Source organism: Conger conger, chromosome 7, assembly GCF_963514075.1.
Source record: "Conger conger chromosome 7, fConCon1.1, whole genome shotgun sequence".
In the NCBI taxonomy this organism is placed as follows: domain Eukaryota; kingdom Metazoa; phylum Chordata; class Actinopteri; order Anguilliformes; family Congridae; genus Conger; species Conger conger.
Window position 1 is genome coordinate 38,439,779 of NC_083766.1, and position 19,548 is coordinate 38,459,326.

Here is a 19,548-nt window from a genome sequence, read left to right on the forward strand (position 1 = left end):
TCAGAGGAAGACACTTCATGTGTAGCTTTAGCATACTGCAGTCCCCTCATCGACCAGCAGGGGTGCTAGAGAGTGATGAACTGTTGACTGAACCCTCCTACCTCACCCTCAAATATGCACACCTACATAGCTACAAGCCGCCATCCAAACTGACTTGGTTCAGGATCCAATCCCAGATTTTGAGGACCATCCATCCATGCACTAGAACAATGTCCGAACAGGATGAGCCAACCAGCAGCCCAGATATGTTTCAGTCTATGATATTCTTATGCCGTTCATACAGACACAGCCCTTTTAGAATGGGATTCGTTTTCAGGAAATGTCATAGCCAGTAAGTGGGCAATTAGCAATCATAGACATATACACAATTACTGCAGTAAGCCAAGGAAGTGTGTGTACACTTTTCACAATTTGTATATCTATATTTTTTTAATTGGCTACTTTTAAATTAGGCAGTAATTTTTCGGTTTCTCTCAAGGGACTTGACAGGATAGAACCAATGCTTGAGTAAAGATTTGTACTCTGCTGGCACTGGGTATGCAACATTACTGACAAATAAAGCGGTTGATGGTTGCCACTTAAAGGGATCGTGTGCAAAGAAGCTGAGCTTTAAATCAAAGCATAAAAACTCTTTGCTAGACTGTTAAAGCTCTTTGCTAGGAAAAGCAAGGTAGAGAGGCTCTGGTGCTTTCTGGGGACCGGCTTACGTAGGAACACGAAAATGGACCCCATAAAAATACAGCGACTGTCAGCAGACTTGGACGTGGAGGTGATGGCAGAGATGAAGATGAGTAATACCGGATTTATGTTTTTCCTGCCCACAGTTTATGCTTATGCTTGAGATTTTCAAAATTTCACAGGCATCTCTTCATTTCATAGGATCTGTGGCCTCCCTGACATCCGTGACAAAATGGGAGCAATACCCTGAGTGTGTGATAGACACAATTCACAGCCCTAGTTTGAGAAATGCTTTTCAGGGTATTATTCGAATGAATGATTTTAAATTGAGCAAAAATCATAACCTGGAGCAAGCTGCAATGAAATTATCTAATGTGAATCTTATTAAAAATGGGAGGAAATCTGAATTACTAAATTTAATCTAAATTACTCTCGATGTCTCATTAAGATAATTCTGGCTGGGGTTGATTTAAAACCTAATCTTAAAATACATTAAAGTCTAATGTGAACAACATATTGTTCAGGAATAGTGTTCAAAGATCCTTCATTTCCATAATTTGCTGAGGATTGGGCACAGGGCCAGCCCTTTTTCTACTGAAGAGCTGAAGCAGGCTGGCTTGTGGAGTTCAGGTTCTCGGCTGATTTTTACCTTTTGTCAAGCTAAACATGAATCAAACTAGCAACTGACAGTTTACTAATCTAGCACCTCAGTCCGCCATTCAGAAATCCTCAGCATAAGCGCAACGTTTAAGACCTGCTCATCATTACAGATATTGATGTAACTGAGCAATGCAAAGATCTTTCCCACCATTGGGTAATGCAAACAAACTGGTTGTCTAATGGGGATGATCATTAAAGCTGCCAAAATCAAACTTAATGCTCTGCCAACGTACTGTTGAAAGTGTCAACCATTTTATTTTGGTATCCCAAAGCTCTCCTTCCCTTAATAAGAAGGAGTGGGAGGAGGGGGGGAGAAGGGCTGAAATGCATTTCCGCTTAGAGCTCTCAGACTCTAGGGCTTTTTAGGAATCAACAGTTGGATTAAGAAGGCAGAAATTAAATGAGAGCTGGTGGGAAGAATGAATTGGGGGCGAGAAGGAGATGTTAACATCGCACTGTAATTATGCCCCCTAGGTGTGTCTGCGCGGGGGTCCTGTTTGCCAACACAGTAAAGCGAGTGAAAGACTAATCGGTGAGGTGAGACAGCAGCCTTCGCATGTCAGTCAGTCAGTCAGTCAGTCGGAGATATGCGAGTCAGCTCCACTCAGCCTTCGACTTGACATGACCAGCTACTTCCTGGAATTTGGCTGTCATTTGAAGGTTCTTTACCTGTGAAAAAAGGAGATAGAGAAAAAAAGGAAATGGGGGAGGGAAAGGGATGATGAGCCATTGAAAGCGCTCTCTCAGACTTAGAATGAGGAAATAAACAGCAATCACTGTGGCATGACTTAAAATCCACTGAGCACCCAGCCCTAATTGATACTTTCAGATTTAATGGAAAAGCAGGCCTACTTCCCCCAGTTACTGAGTAATGAGCATGCATATTTAGAGGTCATAATAGGATCTTCTTTCTTCCACTCTTCCCTTTTTTTTGGAAGATGGAATTGTATGCCCCTTTGCAAAAATGTAATTATGGAATGCAGCACATGCACTTGTGCAGAAACACAGGTACACACACACAGAAACGCACGCAAGCGCACACACACACACACACACACGCGCACAAGCACATACACAGACACACATGTACATGCAGATATGTAGTATATATAACATGCACTATAGAAGACTAAATTGCACAATGCAGAGGTGAAATGTCAGCTCTTCTAACAGGGAATTACTATGAATTTTTAGAGCAGTGAAACTATACATTTTTCATATTACTATGTCTTTTCTTCTAAACCTTTGGTAATGAAACTTGCTAAGTGCCTTGCACTGCAGGATAGATATCCACTGCGGGTGAATTAGAAAGTGATATAAAAGTGATCCCCTTTGTTTGGGCAATATAGAACAGAAAGTAACATACTGTGCATAGCATGAGTATATAATAGCAGTCATTTGCCCAGTCAAATATTCTTGTCAGTACATATTGTAATATGGTACAGAATTTTGCTTCTTATGAAACACTGTTGGCTGAATCGTGGAGTGAAAATGAACCATTACATGCCCTGAATATACAGAATTTGAAGGACAAATTTTAGCATTGTTGCTGTGGCAATTGCAAAGTTAAAATTAGTTTAAGTTTCAGTCATCCTAAAACCACTGAAATGATTTGTTATACATTTACATTTTTTCATCTGAACAGCAAAAATGTAAATAAAATATATCATGGCTTGGTCATATGCTTCAAAGTAATTAACTTCCATGATATGCTATTATTTAAGTTCACTGAAGGTGCATTAACCACTTACCTGCTTTTAGTAACATTTTCCTCTTAGAGTTTTACTGAAGAACCTCTCAGTATATAAATATTGGCTTGGGCTGGTACAAATCCACAAACTTAGTTATGATCATGGTCTTATATTGCACAATATCCAATGTGAGGGGACTTTCATTTTCAGTACAGTCATATCGACAATTGTTTTCATGTCTTTAAAGACAATCAGATGTTTGTCCATCTAGAATTAAGGGTGTGCCCTCTGTCTCAAATGTTCAAATCAGTAAAAAAATACCCTGGAACTGGTTCATATGCAAAGTTCATATGCATTGATAGAAAAAGGCATATGTCATGACATCAGATAGTAATACAATAGTAAATACCATAGGGTCTAATTAAAACACATTTGGAAGTATTTTAAAAGCTACAACCACTGTGACATTATCAACTGTGGGAAACACCTAGGTGAAAACCTTATTATGTTAACTGTAAAAGAGTGTGATATTATAGCTATGGGAGATAGATACCCTCATGAGCAAGCAAGGCGGAATCTATCCTCAGCTCTTCCAGCTGTTTCTGGTCAGAAAACAGAGGAAAAAAAGGATATGTAATATCCAATGTGTATATGTATATAGATATGCCTCAATGTATATATATATATATATATATATATATATATATATATATATATATATATACATTGAGGAAGGCATTGCAACCTGCAGCGGGTCATGTTTCCTGGTGTTATTGTATCATAAATGTAAGTTTGTAATGCTGATGAGATCCAATTAAAAGCAAGCATTATGCAATTATGATGGAAAATTAATGTAGCAAAAAAAAAAACCCCAATACATTAAAAAGCTGAGGAACAGAGTGTGAATGCAGGAGAATCCACATGACAAATATTTATATGAAATGTTTTGTGCCTCACTTTTCTAAAACAACACAGAAATCTAACCCAGTATGTATCTGTATTACTTGTTACTGTGGTTAATACGTATATACTGGCATGTCTTGTAGTCTGGATGAGGATGTAATTCAATTATATTTAATATGTAATGTTATGTAAAAATAAGGACTCAATGGGAAGATCATTTGTTAATTCAAAACATTCAGTTCTGGTTTTTGATATATTTTTGTTTACTGCAATTTACTTAACAGGCAGTAAAACGATTTTGAGCGGGAACATGATGCCATCATAAGAGTTTTTAATGTCCTGCTTTGTAACTATATGAAGCTGGAACTTGATAAATTGGCACTTGATAAAGCTAAGATTCAGAGATCTCTGTAACTTACCATTATAGCAGTGGTTCCTGGGGACCCCTGTGTATGCTGGTTTTCATTCCAACCACAATTTCAATCCCACAATGTTAACAAGCTGGACATTTGTCTTGATTACAATTTTCATGATTTTAAGGACTATTTGTGATACATTATGTCACAAATAGTTATGCATGCTGTAAAGAATAAATGTCCTATATTCACATTGTGCTTGTTGACAAATGATCACATAAAGTGTGGTACATTTTTTAACGGATCAAATTCAAGACTGAGGTGAATCAACAGGCTCATAATTGGTGAGTGTGTGGACACATGGCCACTAAAACTAACCAGATGGTTGATAATGAAGAATTCAAAGTCAAAGAATTCAAAGTCAACACAATGCAGGTTTGGTTATCGTCTGCAAAGCAATTAGGAGCCAATTGACTCATCTCAGTTGTTAATTTGATCAGTTCAAAAAATGGTACCTCACTTTTTGTAATCATTTTCAATCTAGCACAATGAGAATATAGGACTTTTATTCTTTGTGGCATGCATAGCTATCTTTGACATGATGTGGCTTAAGAGGGTAAATAACTTGAAAAGCATAATTAAGAAAAATCAACAGCTTGTTAAAATTCTGGGCTTGCAGTTGTGGTTGGAGGAAAACCAGCATACACAGGGGGCCTAGGACCGAGTATGAGAACCACTGCATTATAGCCTTTGTAAGTCCTACATTAGTGGTTCCCCACTCTGTTCCTGGAGATTTACCATGCTGCAGGTTTTCATTTCAACCCCAATTTGGCATACCTGATTCTACTAATTAGCAGCTCAATGAGGTCTCTAGCTGTTGAATGTACTTTGTTTGGGTTGGAGTGTAAACAGAAGTTCTCCAGGAACAGGGTTGGGAACCACTGTCCTACATTCTGTTTACAGAATTTATAAGATTAAATTAAATAGAATGTATACAATAAATATACAATACAATATACAATAAATGCTAACAGAGTTTTTGTCAGCAGCAGTACTGTGTACCCTTTTCCTAACTCTAATCTGCTAAAGACGAATGTAGCCTACATATTTATATACGTATATCATGTGCAAAAGATGAACCAGTCAAGCAAGCATACCAAAGGTATCCAAGAAACTCCTTAGCTTGCCTTGCCATTTGTTTCATAATTTGCTTTGCATAAGCTGTATAAGTTATAATGCTATATGGGAGTAACACTTATTATTGTATTATTATTGTTAATAAATGCTGAAGATACTCAAACCTGGTTCTGTGGGGCTGCAGGTAAACTGCTTTTTGTTATTCTTCAGCACAAAATGTATAAGTTAAAAAGGGTGTGAGAATCAGAGCACACAGGACCAAATGAAATATATTTTTTAAAAACACAGGGTAGCTTTACTTTGGAATTGTATTTTTCTATTTTAGCTGCAGTACTTTATTCAGAGACTTTATTTTAAAAAAAGTCAACATTTAAATAATCAGAATAATCAAATTTGTAGCACATTATGTTATAGCTGAAGTATTATTATTTTATTTTTAGGAATACAAAAGATATCCAAATGTACTCCCAGCCATGAGGTGTTAAGGTGAGATTGGAGCTCTGCTACCAGGACAGTATTGTTTTATCCTTGCAGGAATATTTGGGGGCAACAGTATTTTGGGGGTGATGCCTCCAAATCCCCCCTGCAGTAATGGGGGATGAGGAATTCTATTATATTATAATATATATTTATAAGCTATATATATAACATGACAAAACAGTGATCTGATAGAGTGAGTCTCCTGTGCTACTTTGCCTTGGCTCTTAGGATCCGACAGGCCCCATGATACCTCATTCTGTGCCAGGATCACCTCTGGCTGACATGCAAATTTTACTTCCACTCATTGGCTGCTGCTTGCAAGTGAAATCAGCCGCTCAGTTTAGTCAGTCAGGTCAGCACTAAACTGACAAAACTAGGCTACATTAAATATAACATAAATTGAATCAAGGCAAGCTATCATATAGGCCTATTGAATGACTAACCTGCCAAACACCTTCTTTTGACATAAATCATATTAAATATTTATATTATGAAAATATTTTGTGCTTAGTGGAAATAGGAAGTCACCATGAAAGGAATACTGTACTGTAATAAAAGCATTATTACAGTTGTTTTACTGTAATAAAATCAGTATGAGAAACCATACAATTTCTAATTTCTGTAGCAAGCAAAGAACCCCGTTCAAGAGTTTGTTGTTCATTTCAGTATAAATGCAAGAGCTTAATATAAAGAGAATCTTAAAAGGAACTTCGAAGAGTGAAAAAAGAGGTCGGTCACTTCGCGTGAATAATTTTCCCTCAATGTACACAATGGTTGCGTCACACCACACTTGTTCTCTCAAAGCCATTGTGGCCGATAGAGGGCGTGGTTCCAACTTTTCATGGGCGGGCTATGTGGTGACGTCAATGGGATTGGTTAGGTGACGAGCCCCTGCTCCGCCCACGTGGGTCAAGGGAGGGGAGGGAGCTGAGCTGATCCCACGTGTGACGATTGCATTCCCGGCTCAGTAATATTCTCTTAGCGGGGCTTCGCCTAGCTTTTGCTGTGTCTGTGTGTGTTTGTTAGTTATTGAGCTATAGTTGGGTTAGCTATGGAGGGAGACGGGAGCCAAGCCACATCTGGAAGCCCAAATGATTCGCAACATGACCCAGGGTAAGATAATAAATTATAAATGTACTTTTATCTGTGTACTATTTTGTTATGTATGAAATGAGGGAAATAGTCAGTTGCTTTTAGCTATAACAGCGCCACAACCGTTTGTACTGCCTTCCGGATGCAGTTCGCTAGCATGCTACACCTTTGCTTTGTTTGATTATATTAGCAAGTGGGGCCTCCCCCCCTTTTGCAAGATTGGTTTCTCGGCTAGCTCGAGCTAACGGCTCTCTTGCTGCTCAGCCTCCGTTTAGCTCGCTTTTTGTAAGTAGTTACACGTCAAAATGGCCGATCTGACATCTGGACTCACTTCTGCTGTGTTTTCCCCTTACAGTAAAATGTTTATCGGTGGCCTCAGCTGGCAAACCTCACCAGGTGAGAGAATTGATTTTCTGTTTATATTTGTCGCTTTGTTTTTGCTTGTTTTGTAGCTGATCTAGTCCGCTTGGGTTAGTTGCGATATGGTGCGTGTGTGTGTTCCATACTGTATCTGGGATATGTTGTGTGTACCTCTGTGCGCGCAAGGTTATTTTGATTTCCAATCGTTTGAAGTCCTCTATTCGACCCCTATGTGCATCGCGGGTCGCTTTTAAAGCACACGAACAACACTTATCAGACTTTTATATCAATCGTAACCAAACATTTCCCTCTTGTGTGTTCACAGACAGCCTTAGAGATTATTTTAGTAAATTCGGGGAAATCAGAGAATGTATGGTGATGAGAGATCCAACCACAAAGCGCTCCAGGTAAAATTGTTTTTAATGTTTTTGTCTTACTTTTGCCCATAATTTTCAAATCTTGCACATATGTTCATGCGGCATTCATCACTCGTTTTCTAGCGCACATCGTTGTTTGACATTTGTATAGGCACTAAAATTAGCTAGCTAGCTTTGAAAAGCTAGCGGGCTAGCTAATGCAATTTGACATTGACTTGGGACTATACCGTAACGTTCAGCTTGTTTGTAACATACAAAGGATAATTTCTGCTTTTCTTTGAAGTATATGTGTATGTCTAAATTATTAGCGCTTTTCGACCTTGATGGCTAATTTTTCGGACTATTAAAAGTAAATAGTTGCTTCAGATAAATACGATATGTTAAATGAGGGCATTGCACATCGTCGACATGGTGATCTAACCTCATTTTGTGCGCTTTCTAATTTTATGCATATCATGATTTTCATTTCGATGTTATTAACAATGTGGATGTTTCGCAGCTCTACCAGTTGTTTAAATCTTATTTCTGTTTTTTCTTTCAGAGGATTTGGGTTCGTTACGTTTGCAGATGCTGCCAGTGTAGATAAAGTCTTAGCGCAACCACATCACGAATTAGACTCCAAGACGGTATGTTGGTGATTTATTGATGGCTTTTAGAGTGATGTTTAGATGTGATTCTGTTTAATATGCTTTTACGAGAACGCTGTATTTGACATATTCCACTGTTCCACTGGGTTGGTGAGTTTATACTGTCAATGCGTCGACACACTTGACGCAAATACGGACTTTCCTAGCGACTTCTCAACTTTGATAAGTTACAGATAAGGAATACCGACCATATTAAGTGGCAGCATAACTGTCGTTGTATTTTACTATTAATGTTTGGTCGACCTAATATAGTTCTTATATGCCGCTATATGCCGACGATTTTACAATGACAGTTCTGCATCTGCCAATTGATCAAGTTAAGATTGGATGTTCTTCACATGCAGCTGAAAGACAAAAATCCCCTCGAAACGTTTTTGCATCTCTTTCCACCAAGAACGCACTGTTCGTGTTTAAAAATTATTCGAATTATAACATGGTCTGCAGCAATGTATTCTGTACATACACACATGTACATGATTAAATTACGACATTGTAATTTATTACAAATGGAATGGAATTTAAACAGACCTAGTCATTCATAAATCTAGCCATTTGGTGCAAAGAGCTCTGAAATGCCTGTTGACCCGTTCCATTAGATGATATCCACCAGCACTCTTCCCCAATTAATCACTGTTCTGCTGTCCATTACTACAGTGTCTATGCATTTTGCTCCTTGTATTGGCCCACCAATCGAATGTTAAGACGTACACTCCCGCTAAAGGCTAATTACACAAACGGGCGAATGACCTTGCTTGTACAAATTTCTCACAGTTTCATTTCTTGAGATAAACAAAAAAACATTTATAAACACAAAAGCAAAATTAAGTGCATTGTATTTTTGCAAGTTTGTGGCATGCTCATTTCAGTTGTTCTAGCTGCCATGCTGAATGGATTCATCAGTCCAAGTGTAAAACCAAACTGTATTGTCTATACAATTAAATAAGTAGCAAATTAATAGGTTTTAATTATGCTGTTTACTCTTACAGCTTTTGACAGACTGTGATGAATTGCAACACTGATATTAATTGTCTGTCATAAATAATGTAATGCATTTGGACATATTTCCTAAATATTCATAGCATGTAAATGTAAATTTTGTGACTATGAGCAAAACATTTGTAACGTAATTTATTGTTGTTAATAAATATGATTAACTGAATGACTGGAGAAAACTAGCAAATGTAAAGATGTTTTTTCCCCCCCCCTTTATTTTATTGAGCATAAAATGCAGTGCCTGACAGGAGTGGGATTCAAGCGGATTGTTATTAAAAGTTTGGATCTCTTTTTCTTCATTAAATTTTTTCTTTAAAAAAATGTTATTTTTTTGTTTCTTTTCCAACATTCTCAAATTCACTAGGGTGGTATTTCTTAATGGTTTAGGTGGGAAATGGTGGTATTATTGCAATTTTATTTGTTTGATGAATTTGCTTGCCTAGACTGGCTTACGGATGCATGGTGGCCAGATGCACTGAAGCATACATCACAGAAGCCACAGTAACCTGCGCAGGTGTAGAGAAGCTTGCTGCATAGCTATTCTCTGTCAGGCTGAATATAGAGGTGAAATTCGAAACGCACAACAGGACTTGCTTTAGTGTGCATATATTCTGTAATGGTGATTCTTGAGTGCAGCGGAAATACATTGTTGTAATTGATATTTCTTTTCTAAATTGCATTAATGGAGCATTAAGTGATCCTCGGTATTCTGAGGCAAAGCACACTCATTTAAATATGTCTCAACACCTGGAAAATATTATCACATTATTTTAATATGACTGCAGTGCTCTTATCTCCCAAGTTTTTACACCCCCCCCCCCAACCCCCTACTCTCTGCACACACACAAATGTACATATGCACTAAACCAATCAAGCTGTGCTATATTTCATTTTGCATACACTAAGTATTGATTGGCCTAGCTTTGCCGTCACAATTGTACTAAATTTGAAATCACAAATTTAATCTGCAATCACAGTGAGTTCTGTGGGTGCTGATGTCCAAGTAGATTTTAGGCTTTGGATTAACGCCTGCTGAAAACGGAAGGTTTTTCTTTTTTCTCCCCTTTTTGAGTTCGAAATCTTGAGGTGCGGAAAGACATTTTCAGATATATTTGGAAAGACAAGCATATTGTACTTCAGTAGGCAGCAAACAATTACAGAGGAGGCAAGGCTCAAAGCAGCAGTAACTTGTTGCATGGCTGTGCTGAACTGATTGAATTCAGCTCGGCAAGACACGGGAGGTTGCTTGTCAAACTTCTCCCTTTTTTATCTTGTAACTGGAAGAATGTTTTGAATGTTCTAGAAGGCAGCAAACATGTATGTGTGTTTGGAAGCTTAAGGTTGGGGTTCTGTCTTTGTAGGAAACATAGGGGGCAAAATTGTGTCATAATTGCAGTCATATGTCTAGATTACTGTAGGCTGCGGTAGATTTATGTCGCGGCTACTGACATTTAAGACTTAATGATCCATGCATCATTTCAAATTCTTTCAGTTGTTTGAATTACAGTCTAATTTTGCAGTATATATGTGTTTATGTCTGCGTGTATCTGCGCGTTACAATTACAATGGTTAAAATTTAATGGTTTACTTAACCTTTTAATTTGGGTCCGTGAGGGTGATTTCTTTTTAGTTTTCCAAGGGTCTGTTTGTCATTTTCTGTCACCTTCTGAATCAATGTCGCCGAGCTTGAACTGCAATACGGTTTTCCTCTGAGCGGACAGTGCAGGTGTCGCAGCGGTTAGGTATTGACACGGAAACCAAGTACTTGTACAGCATTTCCTCAGGAGAATTTTCTTACAGCTGAGGTGGGTAATCGTGGAGGTTGGGAGGGGGGCCGGGGGCGGTGGAGGTTGCGGGTGACCCCAGACAGTTGGCTATGATATGCTCCCTCAGTCGTGAGTCCAAGGCAGTGCAGCTTCCTGCAATCTTGCAAGGCACCAAAGCAACCCAGGTCTGAATGTTCAAATTTAAATGAAAGTAGAAAGGAGGGATATATTGTATCACTGTGTTGTAATGCAGCAACTGAATGCTAAAACGTTTTTTCAGTATAGATTGCTGACACTGAACTGTAAACATAGACAGTGACAGACATTTGAGCCCCTGTTTGACTACCAGGTGTAAAGAATAATTAGAACTTTTTCTGAGCTGTAGTTAGCTTTTGGTATTTTTTTGGTATCTCTGTTTAGTTTACATTGTGATCTAGTTTGGTACTGCTTATATTTGTTAGTATTATAGCATCTTCTGTAACCTTTTATATGACTATTTGTCACCTATCTGTACCCCTCTTTGCAGCTACCTTTATTATACAATTTACCAATTCCATGCATGCACTTGAAATATTCCAAAATAAACTCTAGTTTGATTGTATGTAAATTAACAAAGAGAACTAAATGAAACATTTGATGATAAATGATGATGCTAATTTCTATTGGCTTCGGATCTACCAATGGATAGTTTTTTATTTATTTTTACAATGGCGAGTGCTTTAGTGAGTTTCTGGCTTGAAAGGAAGCCTAATATTCTCATGTATAATTTGGCTGTTCACAGGAAATCAATTCTATTCAGTTTTATGTTTTGTTCATCTTTGAATGTGAATAGAAATGGTCCCTCACTGGTCATGTTATTTCTCCTGTAGTTATTTGCAGGGTGTCCAAAGCAGGGTGTCTGAGTTACTGTGCTAGTCTATCTACATGTGTGTATTTATAACTGTGGTGATTAAATGAGTGGGTCAATGTATGCTAGTGCCATGTAAACAAGACCCTTTCCCCAGACCATGAAAATTTTAAATATTCAGTGCACCGCAGATTGAACCCCCAACCTTTTATCTATTTTAAAATCTGACCTATTTACAATGTTTGTTGCGTCTGCAGATGAGAGAAAAACCTGTTGCTGAAAAAGAAGGCACGATGAGGAGTGTTTTTTAAATTTTATTTTTTTATTTTATTTTTTGAGCTGTGTAATCGAGTGTCTGGGCTGAGGCAAAGGTTGAAGCAGTGCTGGTGTGTCGGAGAAATCTAAATTCTGGTGGTTCTGGACGCGTCGCAGACCTTAATGAGAGCTTTTGTCTGCACGCATGTTCATTCTGTACCCCCCCCCCCCAGCTGCAAAAATACCATTCAAGGACTCCTGGATGTTTGCTACAGGAGCCCGTCCTCTGCATCAGTGGTCTTTGGCCTTTTACTGCTGCTGTCCCAGTCTGTCTCACTGTGGTTTCTCTTTGCACTGGCTCTCCTGTGCATCAATTAAAAATTGAACTCCACCTTTAAAGAATGGGTATTTCCATCTTGTTTTCATTCTGTACACACTTTTGATAGTCCCTGTCTTCAAAGGAATTATTTTTCTTGTTTTCAAGATACTAGTGATCTGGGATCTGATCACAGATGAGAATTGTGCTGCTGCTCTTACTAGTGGGAGTGCGGTGACGCTGGGGTCCTGTTGACTGTATAGCGCTCATCACAGCTCCTGTTATTTTGCCAAGTATAGAGGCTTCAGAATTGCTCCTTCTTGAAGATTGAGCCAACCAAGAAGACCGGAAAGCGGGGTTTGCACTTGAGAGCATTTCATAGGTTTCAATACACCGGACTCTCTCAGTAAAGCATAGAAAAGTATTTGAATCGAAAATGATTATGTATTTGACCCAGGTCTGACTATGGCCCCTGAAGTCGTTGGGTGCTCAGTTGTGGCTGTGGGTTGAACCGCAGTGAACTGAGCTTAGGGTAATTAATACCAGCAGCAGCTTGGCCACTGCCCACGGTTGGAGAATCTTACAGTGCCAGCAGGGGCAATATTTCTCCATATTGTTAGATGAGCTTGGGAGTTGAAATTGTGTGTTGACTCTGACGCCAACTCGACTCCCCCTCAACACAATATGTTCTGACTAAATTAGAAAATAACAAAATACTGCTTTGATCCCCCCATCCACAAAATGAGTCAGTTATAATTAATCCGAGCACTGTAAATTCTGAAAGGAATGTAGTTTCATTATTTGAGATGTGGTAGGTATTTCTGTTTCTTAAACCATTTCAATTCGACATTCTGTCTTGATTCCATCTTGCCCTTTCTTGGTTTCTGGAACCATTGGCATTATTTTCTTCTCCCTCTTAAGCAGGCAGGAATACCATAACAAACCATATTCTATGTTCTTTTGTAATAACCTGCTAATGGACTTTTTTCCCCCTGAAGTCAGTCAGGCCCTGGGAGCAGGAAAATATATTAATGCAAAAAAATAAAATAAAAAATGGAAAAAATAAATGAACCCACCTCAGCCCAGGGAAAGAGCAGATAGCATTTAAACTCAGAATTAATTGCCAAATCTGCCTCGAATGCTCTGCTTGCTTGGCACACTGTCCTACTAAAAAGGGGGTCTTGACAACCATTCTTTAGCAGGAATGTCATGTAATTTAGCAGAGCCTTCTTCTTTAAAACTCTTAACACTTGTGTTTGGGTGGAGGAGAGCATTCTTTTTAGCCGCATGTATAATGTTAATAAATCTTTGAATTAAGGTAAAAAAAAAGAAAAAAAGAAAAAAAAAATGGATATGGATATGCCTACATACATTTTATGCATTTGCAAAATTATATATTCAGTTCAGGGACACGGCAGTTAAAGAAAGTTTGAAGGGCTTGTTTTTGTAGTAGAAATAAGATGAACAAAAGGTCTGCAGAGATCAAGAGCTGCTCTTCAAATATTCCACATCATTGTTTTTGATTTAAAGAGTAAGCCATGCCAGCTGTGAACCAACTCTTATCATGGCTTTTTTATTCAAGTTCCATCAAAGCCAAACAGCATCTAGAAAAATACACGCAAGTGTAATTTTGCCACAAAGGAGCAAATTGGCTCTTCATGCTAAGCACTGTGAATCCACAAATCAACACTGGAAAGTAAATAGACAATAGAACAGGAAACCCACACTCTCTCTCTCTCAAAAAAAAACTTGCATAAATGTTTCTATCTGTATGTAGATCTCCATACTCAAAAATAAAGATGACTAATGAGATGTGCACTCAACTAAAAATCTTTATTCCCAAATCGATACATATGACGGAAAAACTATGTGGTTGGCAAACAAAAGCAACAAGAACATCTCTTGCAGTAAAAGCCCGCTTCTATATTTGCTTTTGATACACAGCCAGGTCCAGCATGATTCGAATCCCCCCCCCTGTTTGCTGTGGTAATTTGAGGAATAGTGCTCCACAGGAACCTTGAAAACGAGACCAGGAGACATCCTATAGCATGTGTGATGCAAAATGTAGATGATGGGCAATGGTAACAAATGTATTCATGTTTAATTTCTGTCTGATATGGGCCATTATGGAGGAACATAATAATCGATCCATGCATTGCATATTTTGATTGTACTGTAAATCACTATAGTGGAGGAACATTGAAACAGATTTTGTTGCTTTGAAACTAGTGAATGTTTAACCTTTGGTACAGATGGACGTCTGGTGAGAGAATCTCTCCCCCCCAGAAGCTGCAGTAATGCATGATATCCTGTTGGTAGAAATGAAATGATGATGATGTTAGCGATTGCCTCCTTCCCTGATCTTGCAGAACCGCACATTAGAAGGCCTAGTGAGACATTGCTCTGAACGTCTGTTATATAAGATAAAAGGAGACAAAAACTAGAAGGCTATGGTAGTAGATAGGGTTGCTTTGATTATTTATGTATTTTAACACGGGAGTTTTTCTTTTCTTTGTTATTTTATAGCAGTTTTTAGGTTGTCAGTTAGATTTGAAAAGCGCAGCAGTAATAGTAATGTATGCTGGATTTTATTTAGGCTTTTGGCATCTTGTTTCAAAGCAAGGACCCAATGAAAGGATTTATGATAGTTGCATATTATCATTCCAGTTTTGTTATTCCAGAGTTCAGCGTGTCATGCTTGTCAGTTTAAGAGCAGATTCCATTGATTGTGTACTGAAAATATTATCTTTAATTTTGTTCAGTCAAGTTTTAGGGCAGGTAAACATATGTGCTTACTTAGCTGCTGATTTTGCCAGTTACGTTTCAACCCTTTGGAGGTTTCTTCCATTTCCTGGATGAGAAGACCTTAATTCTTAAATGAAATAATGACTGGACAGAGACCAGTGCAGAATTGCCAAGGTTGTATTATGCCTACTATTCGATGGTTTGTGCAAATTCTCTGAAAGCCCCCCCCCCCCCACTTAAATAATTACTTAAGGAAATTATTGTAATGACACCCAAACCTTCCTTCCCAAAACCAAGTTTGCTCAATGCGTTCTGAAACGAGTTTGATCTAATGGTGCTATGCCTAATAATCTCAGCAGCTCTCTATGGAAACGAGGCCACACACAGACAGACAGTGATTGCTTTGATATTCAATGCATAAACTGCTTTCTGTACATGACTCGGCCTGGTTCCACAAAGTAAATGAGGTTGAATTGTTACTGCATGAGGCTAATTGCTAAAGTGCGGCTTAACATGGAATACATTACATGGAAAGTTATTCTTCTCAGGTGTTATTACATTTCCCCCCCCATATTAGCTTGGTTTTGAAGGATACTAATTATGACATAATTGGAAGGAATATGTGTGTGAAGCGGACACTATTCACAACACTGGAAATGCTCATCTGAACACTTTAAAAGCAAAACAAATGTCTTGAATCTTTGGGAAGTGTACATTGAAGCATATTACCTTTTTTTACTACTTTAACTACTGTTACCCTTTTCTGACCTCAAATATTTTCCCCCTTGCAAATGAGTATTAATCCTGTGGGAAGTTACTGTAGTCCAACTGTGTAATGTCAACTTTGAGCCAGTTAGGTGAACTTGTTGAAAATTGTTGAAGGGAAAAAGCTTGCATGCTGACAATGATATGCCCCTGAGTGAGTTTGCCTGTGAGTTTGACGTGATGGCAAATAAATTGCACCTTTTGGACCGACCCTGTAATTGCGGAAAGTAATGTGTTGCTATGCAAATATCAAGCATTTTATTTATTGCTGAACTTGAGGAAGTTATTTTCTGCAAGAGAGCCATTTCGATGCATCTGCTGTTTTCCCCTCGAACAAGCCAGCTTTGTCGAGAGCATTCAAAACTTCTTGAAAGCCTTTTCAAATTGAGGAAAGTGTGGTGTGACATTGGTGCATGAAATAGTTTCTACTCAATCTGAATATAAGATTGATAAGGCTCCCGAAGCACGCCTCAGCGCAGGTTAAACAGAAGAAAAATGTAATTAACGAGACTGTAAACCAAAGAAGGAAAACTAGTTGAGATGCACTTTTTTGGTTATTGTGGAACTTGGGGCCTACAGTACCACATGCACAAACCCAACAAGACCCCAGAGCCTGTTTTTGTTGTTGCTAATATTCCATTCCTGTTTGCTGGTGTAAATACATTTCAAAAGTGCATTTCCCTGCCTGTCAAACACGTTTTGCTTTCAAAATTAATTAGACGTGTTTCTGTCTGTATTTTTTCAGTGTTGCAATATTAAGGCATCGCTTGTTTTCTAACACCTCTTACCCCCTCCCCCCTTTTCCTCTGATTTACGCAGATTGATCCTAAAGTTGCCTTCCCCAGACGCGCTCAACCCAAGGTAAGTGGAAACCATGTCAATTATAAAGATGCTTTATGGACAAGTCACCTCTGTTAGTTTCCTTTTCTCAGGCATGGTTTTGCATCTCATAAGCAGGAAGTGCTTTGTGAGAAACAGATGTTGGTGTCAAGAGTAGGAGGAAGCTTTGGTTTGATTCTTGGAGGCTGGCAGAAGTGCTTGGTGTGTAATGAAGAGCTAAAGTTAATGTTTACAGGAAAAGGATGGATTGTCATTGCTGAGGTTCCACTTCTCTTACTGGCATAATGGAAGTTTAATAAATATTATGGCCTGTTCCTTATGCGATGATTTGTTCACTTTCAAGTGCCAAAGTGGTGCCTTTACTGGCAAAAAGGAGACGTCGTTTTCTCTGCCTTGAACCTGATTGCTGTGGTTTTGGTTTCTTGAATCTTAAAGCACATGATCTTGGGCTTGAAAAATATTTTATTCTGTTTGCATTTGTGTGCATTTGTATCCAGGTTCACGTGGACATGGTTGACCATGTGCCTGAATGGTTTTGGCTGAGGTTTTGGGGTTGGTATTGGACATGCTGGGTTGTCCGACTGTGAACCGATGAGAGGGTTCATCGAGCAGTGCAGACCCCCTTACATCCATGAGATTTCTTTTTTTCGGGATAATGGATTTTTTGTCCTTCCTAATGCCACAGAGAGAGGTATTGTTTCTGAGTGGTTCAGGTTTCAGATAGGGGAATTGGCAGTGAAACCTTATAAAGCCATAGCACATGGTGTCTTAAGGGTATCGGCATATGGTTGAGAAACTACCAGAGATGTGGAACAGCTTTCTTTCCCCCCCCCTACTGATTTGCTTGTTCTTAGCATTAACCTCTTCCCTACTTGTCCCTGGAAAATAAACCTTTTTGTTTTGTTGGAAAAACACCCGCCACCATTTGCTCTCAGACCACAGTAGTAAGAATTGAGATGTTTTTTTTTTTTTTGGGATACTACTTTTTTAGCTTCTGAAATCTTTGTTTATTTTTTAAACACGGTCGTTCTCTTGAATCAGAGCAAGGACATAAGAAATTGTGCAGAGCATTTTTCTTTAAAAAGCAGCATTTTTGAAGTTTGCATCTCAGTTGCATCACATCAAAAAAGGAGTTGGACACATTAGAGGATCTGTGGGTTAAATCGTATCTTGAGTCATTTTAGCATTGTGATCTTGAGGGCAAGCTCATTAGGGAAGAAAATGGGTTTATTTGTTTTGGTATTACACAGAGGATGTGGATTTCAAAGGATATTGAAGAAAGAGGATTGAGGCACATAGATTAACATTGCATTGGCTTCTTCTTTCTCCTTCGTGTAAAGTTAATAAACAGTCTCGGTCCGTTGCTGCCGTTTAGGAGGTCCATTTTGTTTCGCGGCGGCCCCTCGTTAGAGCCGTTTATGCCTCCTTCTCAAATGTTGCCGTGCATATTGAATCTCTCCCTGAGGAGTCCATTTCAGGTTACGCGGCCATCAGCCAGATGTCCCCAAACCTTTCAGAGTGGACTGTGCCCCAGTACTCTTCTGCTGGGCAAGTGGACACTTTGTCAGTTTGATGTGGCTTTGAAGCAGTGGGTGTCTACAGCACACTCAAGCGAGTTTCCAGTCATCTAGGAGAATCGTTTCAATCCCCCATGCTGACAAGCGTTCCCCTCGTGGGTAATAATGCCTCTGCAGCCTGGCAGCGGGGTTGCATTGGACACAGCAGAGCATTTGTGCCCTGGTGAAGTCACAAAGGGCGGATATGTCCCTATGGTGACCAGACTCAAAGACCTTGCGAGTTCAGATGCATAGCGTTATTCTCGGTACCTTTTATAACGGCGCTTCTTCAGAGCGACGAGGCGGTTGGCTCTGACTGTGCCCGAGATTGGTTTCCATCCTCCGCCGTTGTTGCCGTCGCCGTTGCACACGACCAATTTCTCAACGGATCTTGGCGTGTCCCAACACGATTTTAATTGCTGGTGGGACCGCGGCCACTTCGGCAAGAGATGAGTTCCGAGGGCCTGTTATTGAAACAGACGTGTTCAGAGGGGACCTCAAGCCCTGTTAACCAGTGAGCCGCCAAAGTCTTCTCACGGTAGCGCCGCAGCCTTTTAGTCACCAAGCCATCTCACGGCACCTCGCGGTGTCATGTAGAGCCCCCGAAAAAAACCCCCGGAAAGGCATTTGACTATTTTGTGCTGCTCTTTTTTCTTTTTTTAAATTTTTTTTTTTTTAAATGAGTGCTTATGAGTACTTAAATGAGTAGCCTAATGTGTTCTGCGGAGAATTCATATACACTGCTAAGATTTGCTTATTTTTTTTCCCTCGAGGCACAGAGAATCATTTTCTGTGAAGTCAAATTAAACTTGCCACAGCTCTGCATTTTAATTTCTACAGAAGAAATTGGAAAAAAGGTTGAATACGCGGAATGGCTGGTGGGGGGTGGGGGGTGGGTGTTGGTGCATGGAAAAAGGGCTCCTTGGTGATGTCGCTAACCTGTTAGCCTGGCTCAGGCTCACGGCTGTGGCTGGGGCCGTGATTTACCGTGCTCCTCAGCTAGTAGATTTTTACCATCCCTCTTGTTCTGTTCATCCCCCCTACTCTGCTGCTGTTTCTTACTTAGCTGAGCTGTGTTGAACAT

General features: G+C 39.3%; 1 protein-coding gene across 12 annotated transcripts in view; it reads left to right on the top strand.

Moving 5' to 3' along the window:
* The first annotated feature begins 6,859 nt into the window (after window positions 1-6,859).
* The window catches only part of LOC133132376 (RNA-binding protein Musashi homolog 2), a 242,101-nt gene continuing 229,412 nt past the window's right edge, over window positions 6,860-19,548 (top strand). For all 12 annotated transcript variants that reach the window (XR_009709125.1, XM_061247787.1, XM_061247783.1 and 9 more), the window contains exons 1-5: window positions 6,860-7,018; window positions 7,353-7,393; window positions 7,683-7,764; window positions 8,276-8,360; window positions 16,888-16,929. Coding sequence is in view for 11 of the 12 variants with exons in the window: in XM_061247787.1 (XP_061103771.1) it covers window positions 6,957-7,018; window positions 7,353-7,393; window positions 7,683-7,764; window positions 8,276-8,360; window positions 16,888-16,929 (312 nt within the window). In the remaining variant the exon portion in view is untranslated. The remainder of the gene's footprint in view (window positions 7,019-7,352; window positions 7,394-7,682; window positions 7,765-8,275; window positions 8,361-16,887; window positions 16,930-19,548) is intronic.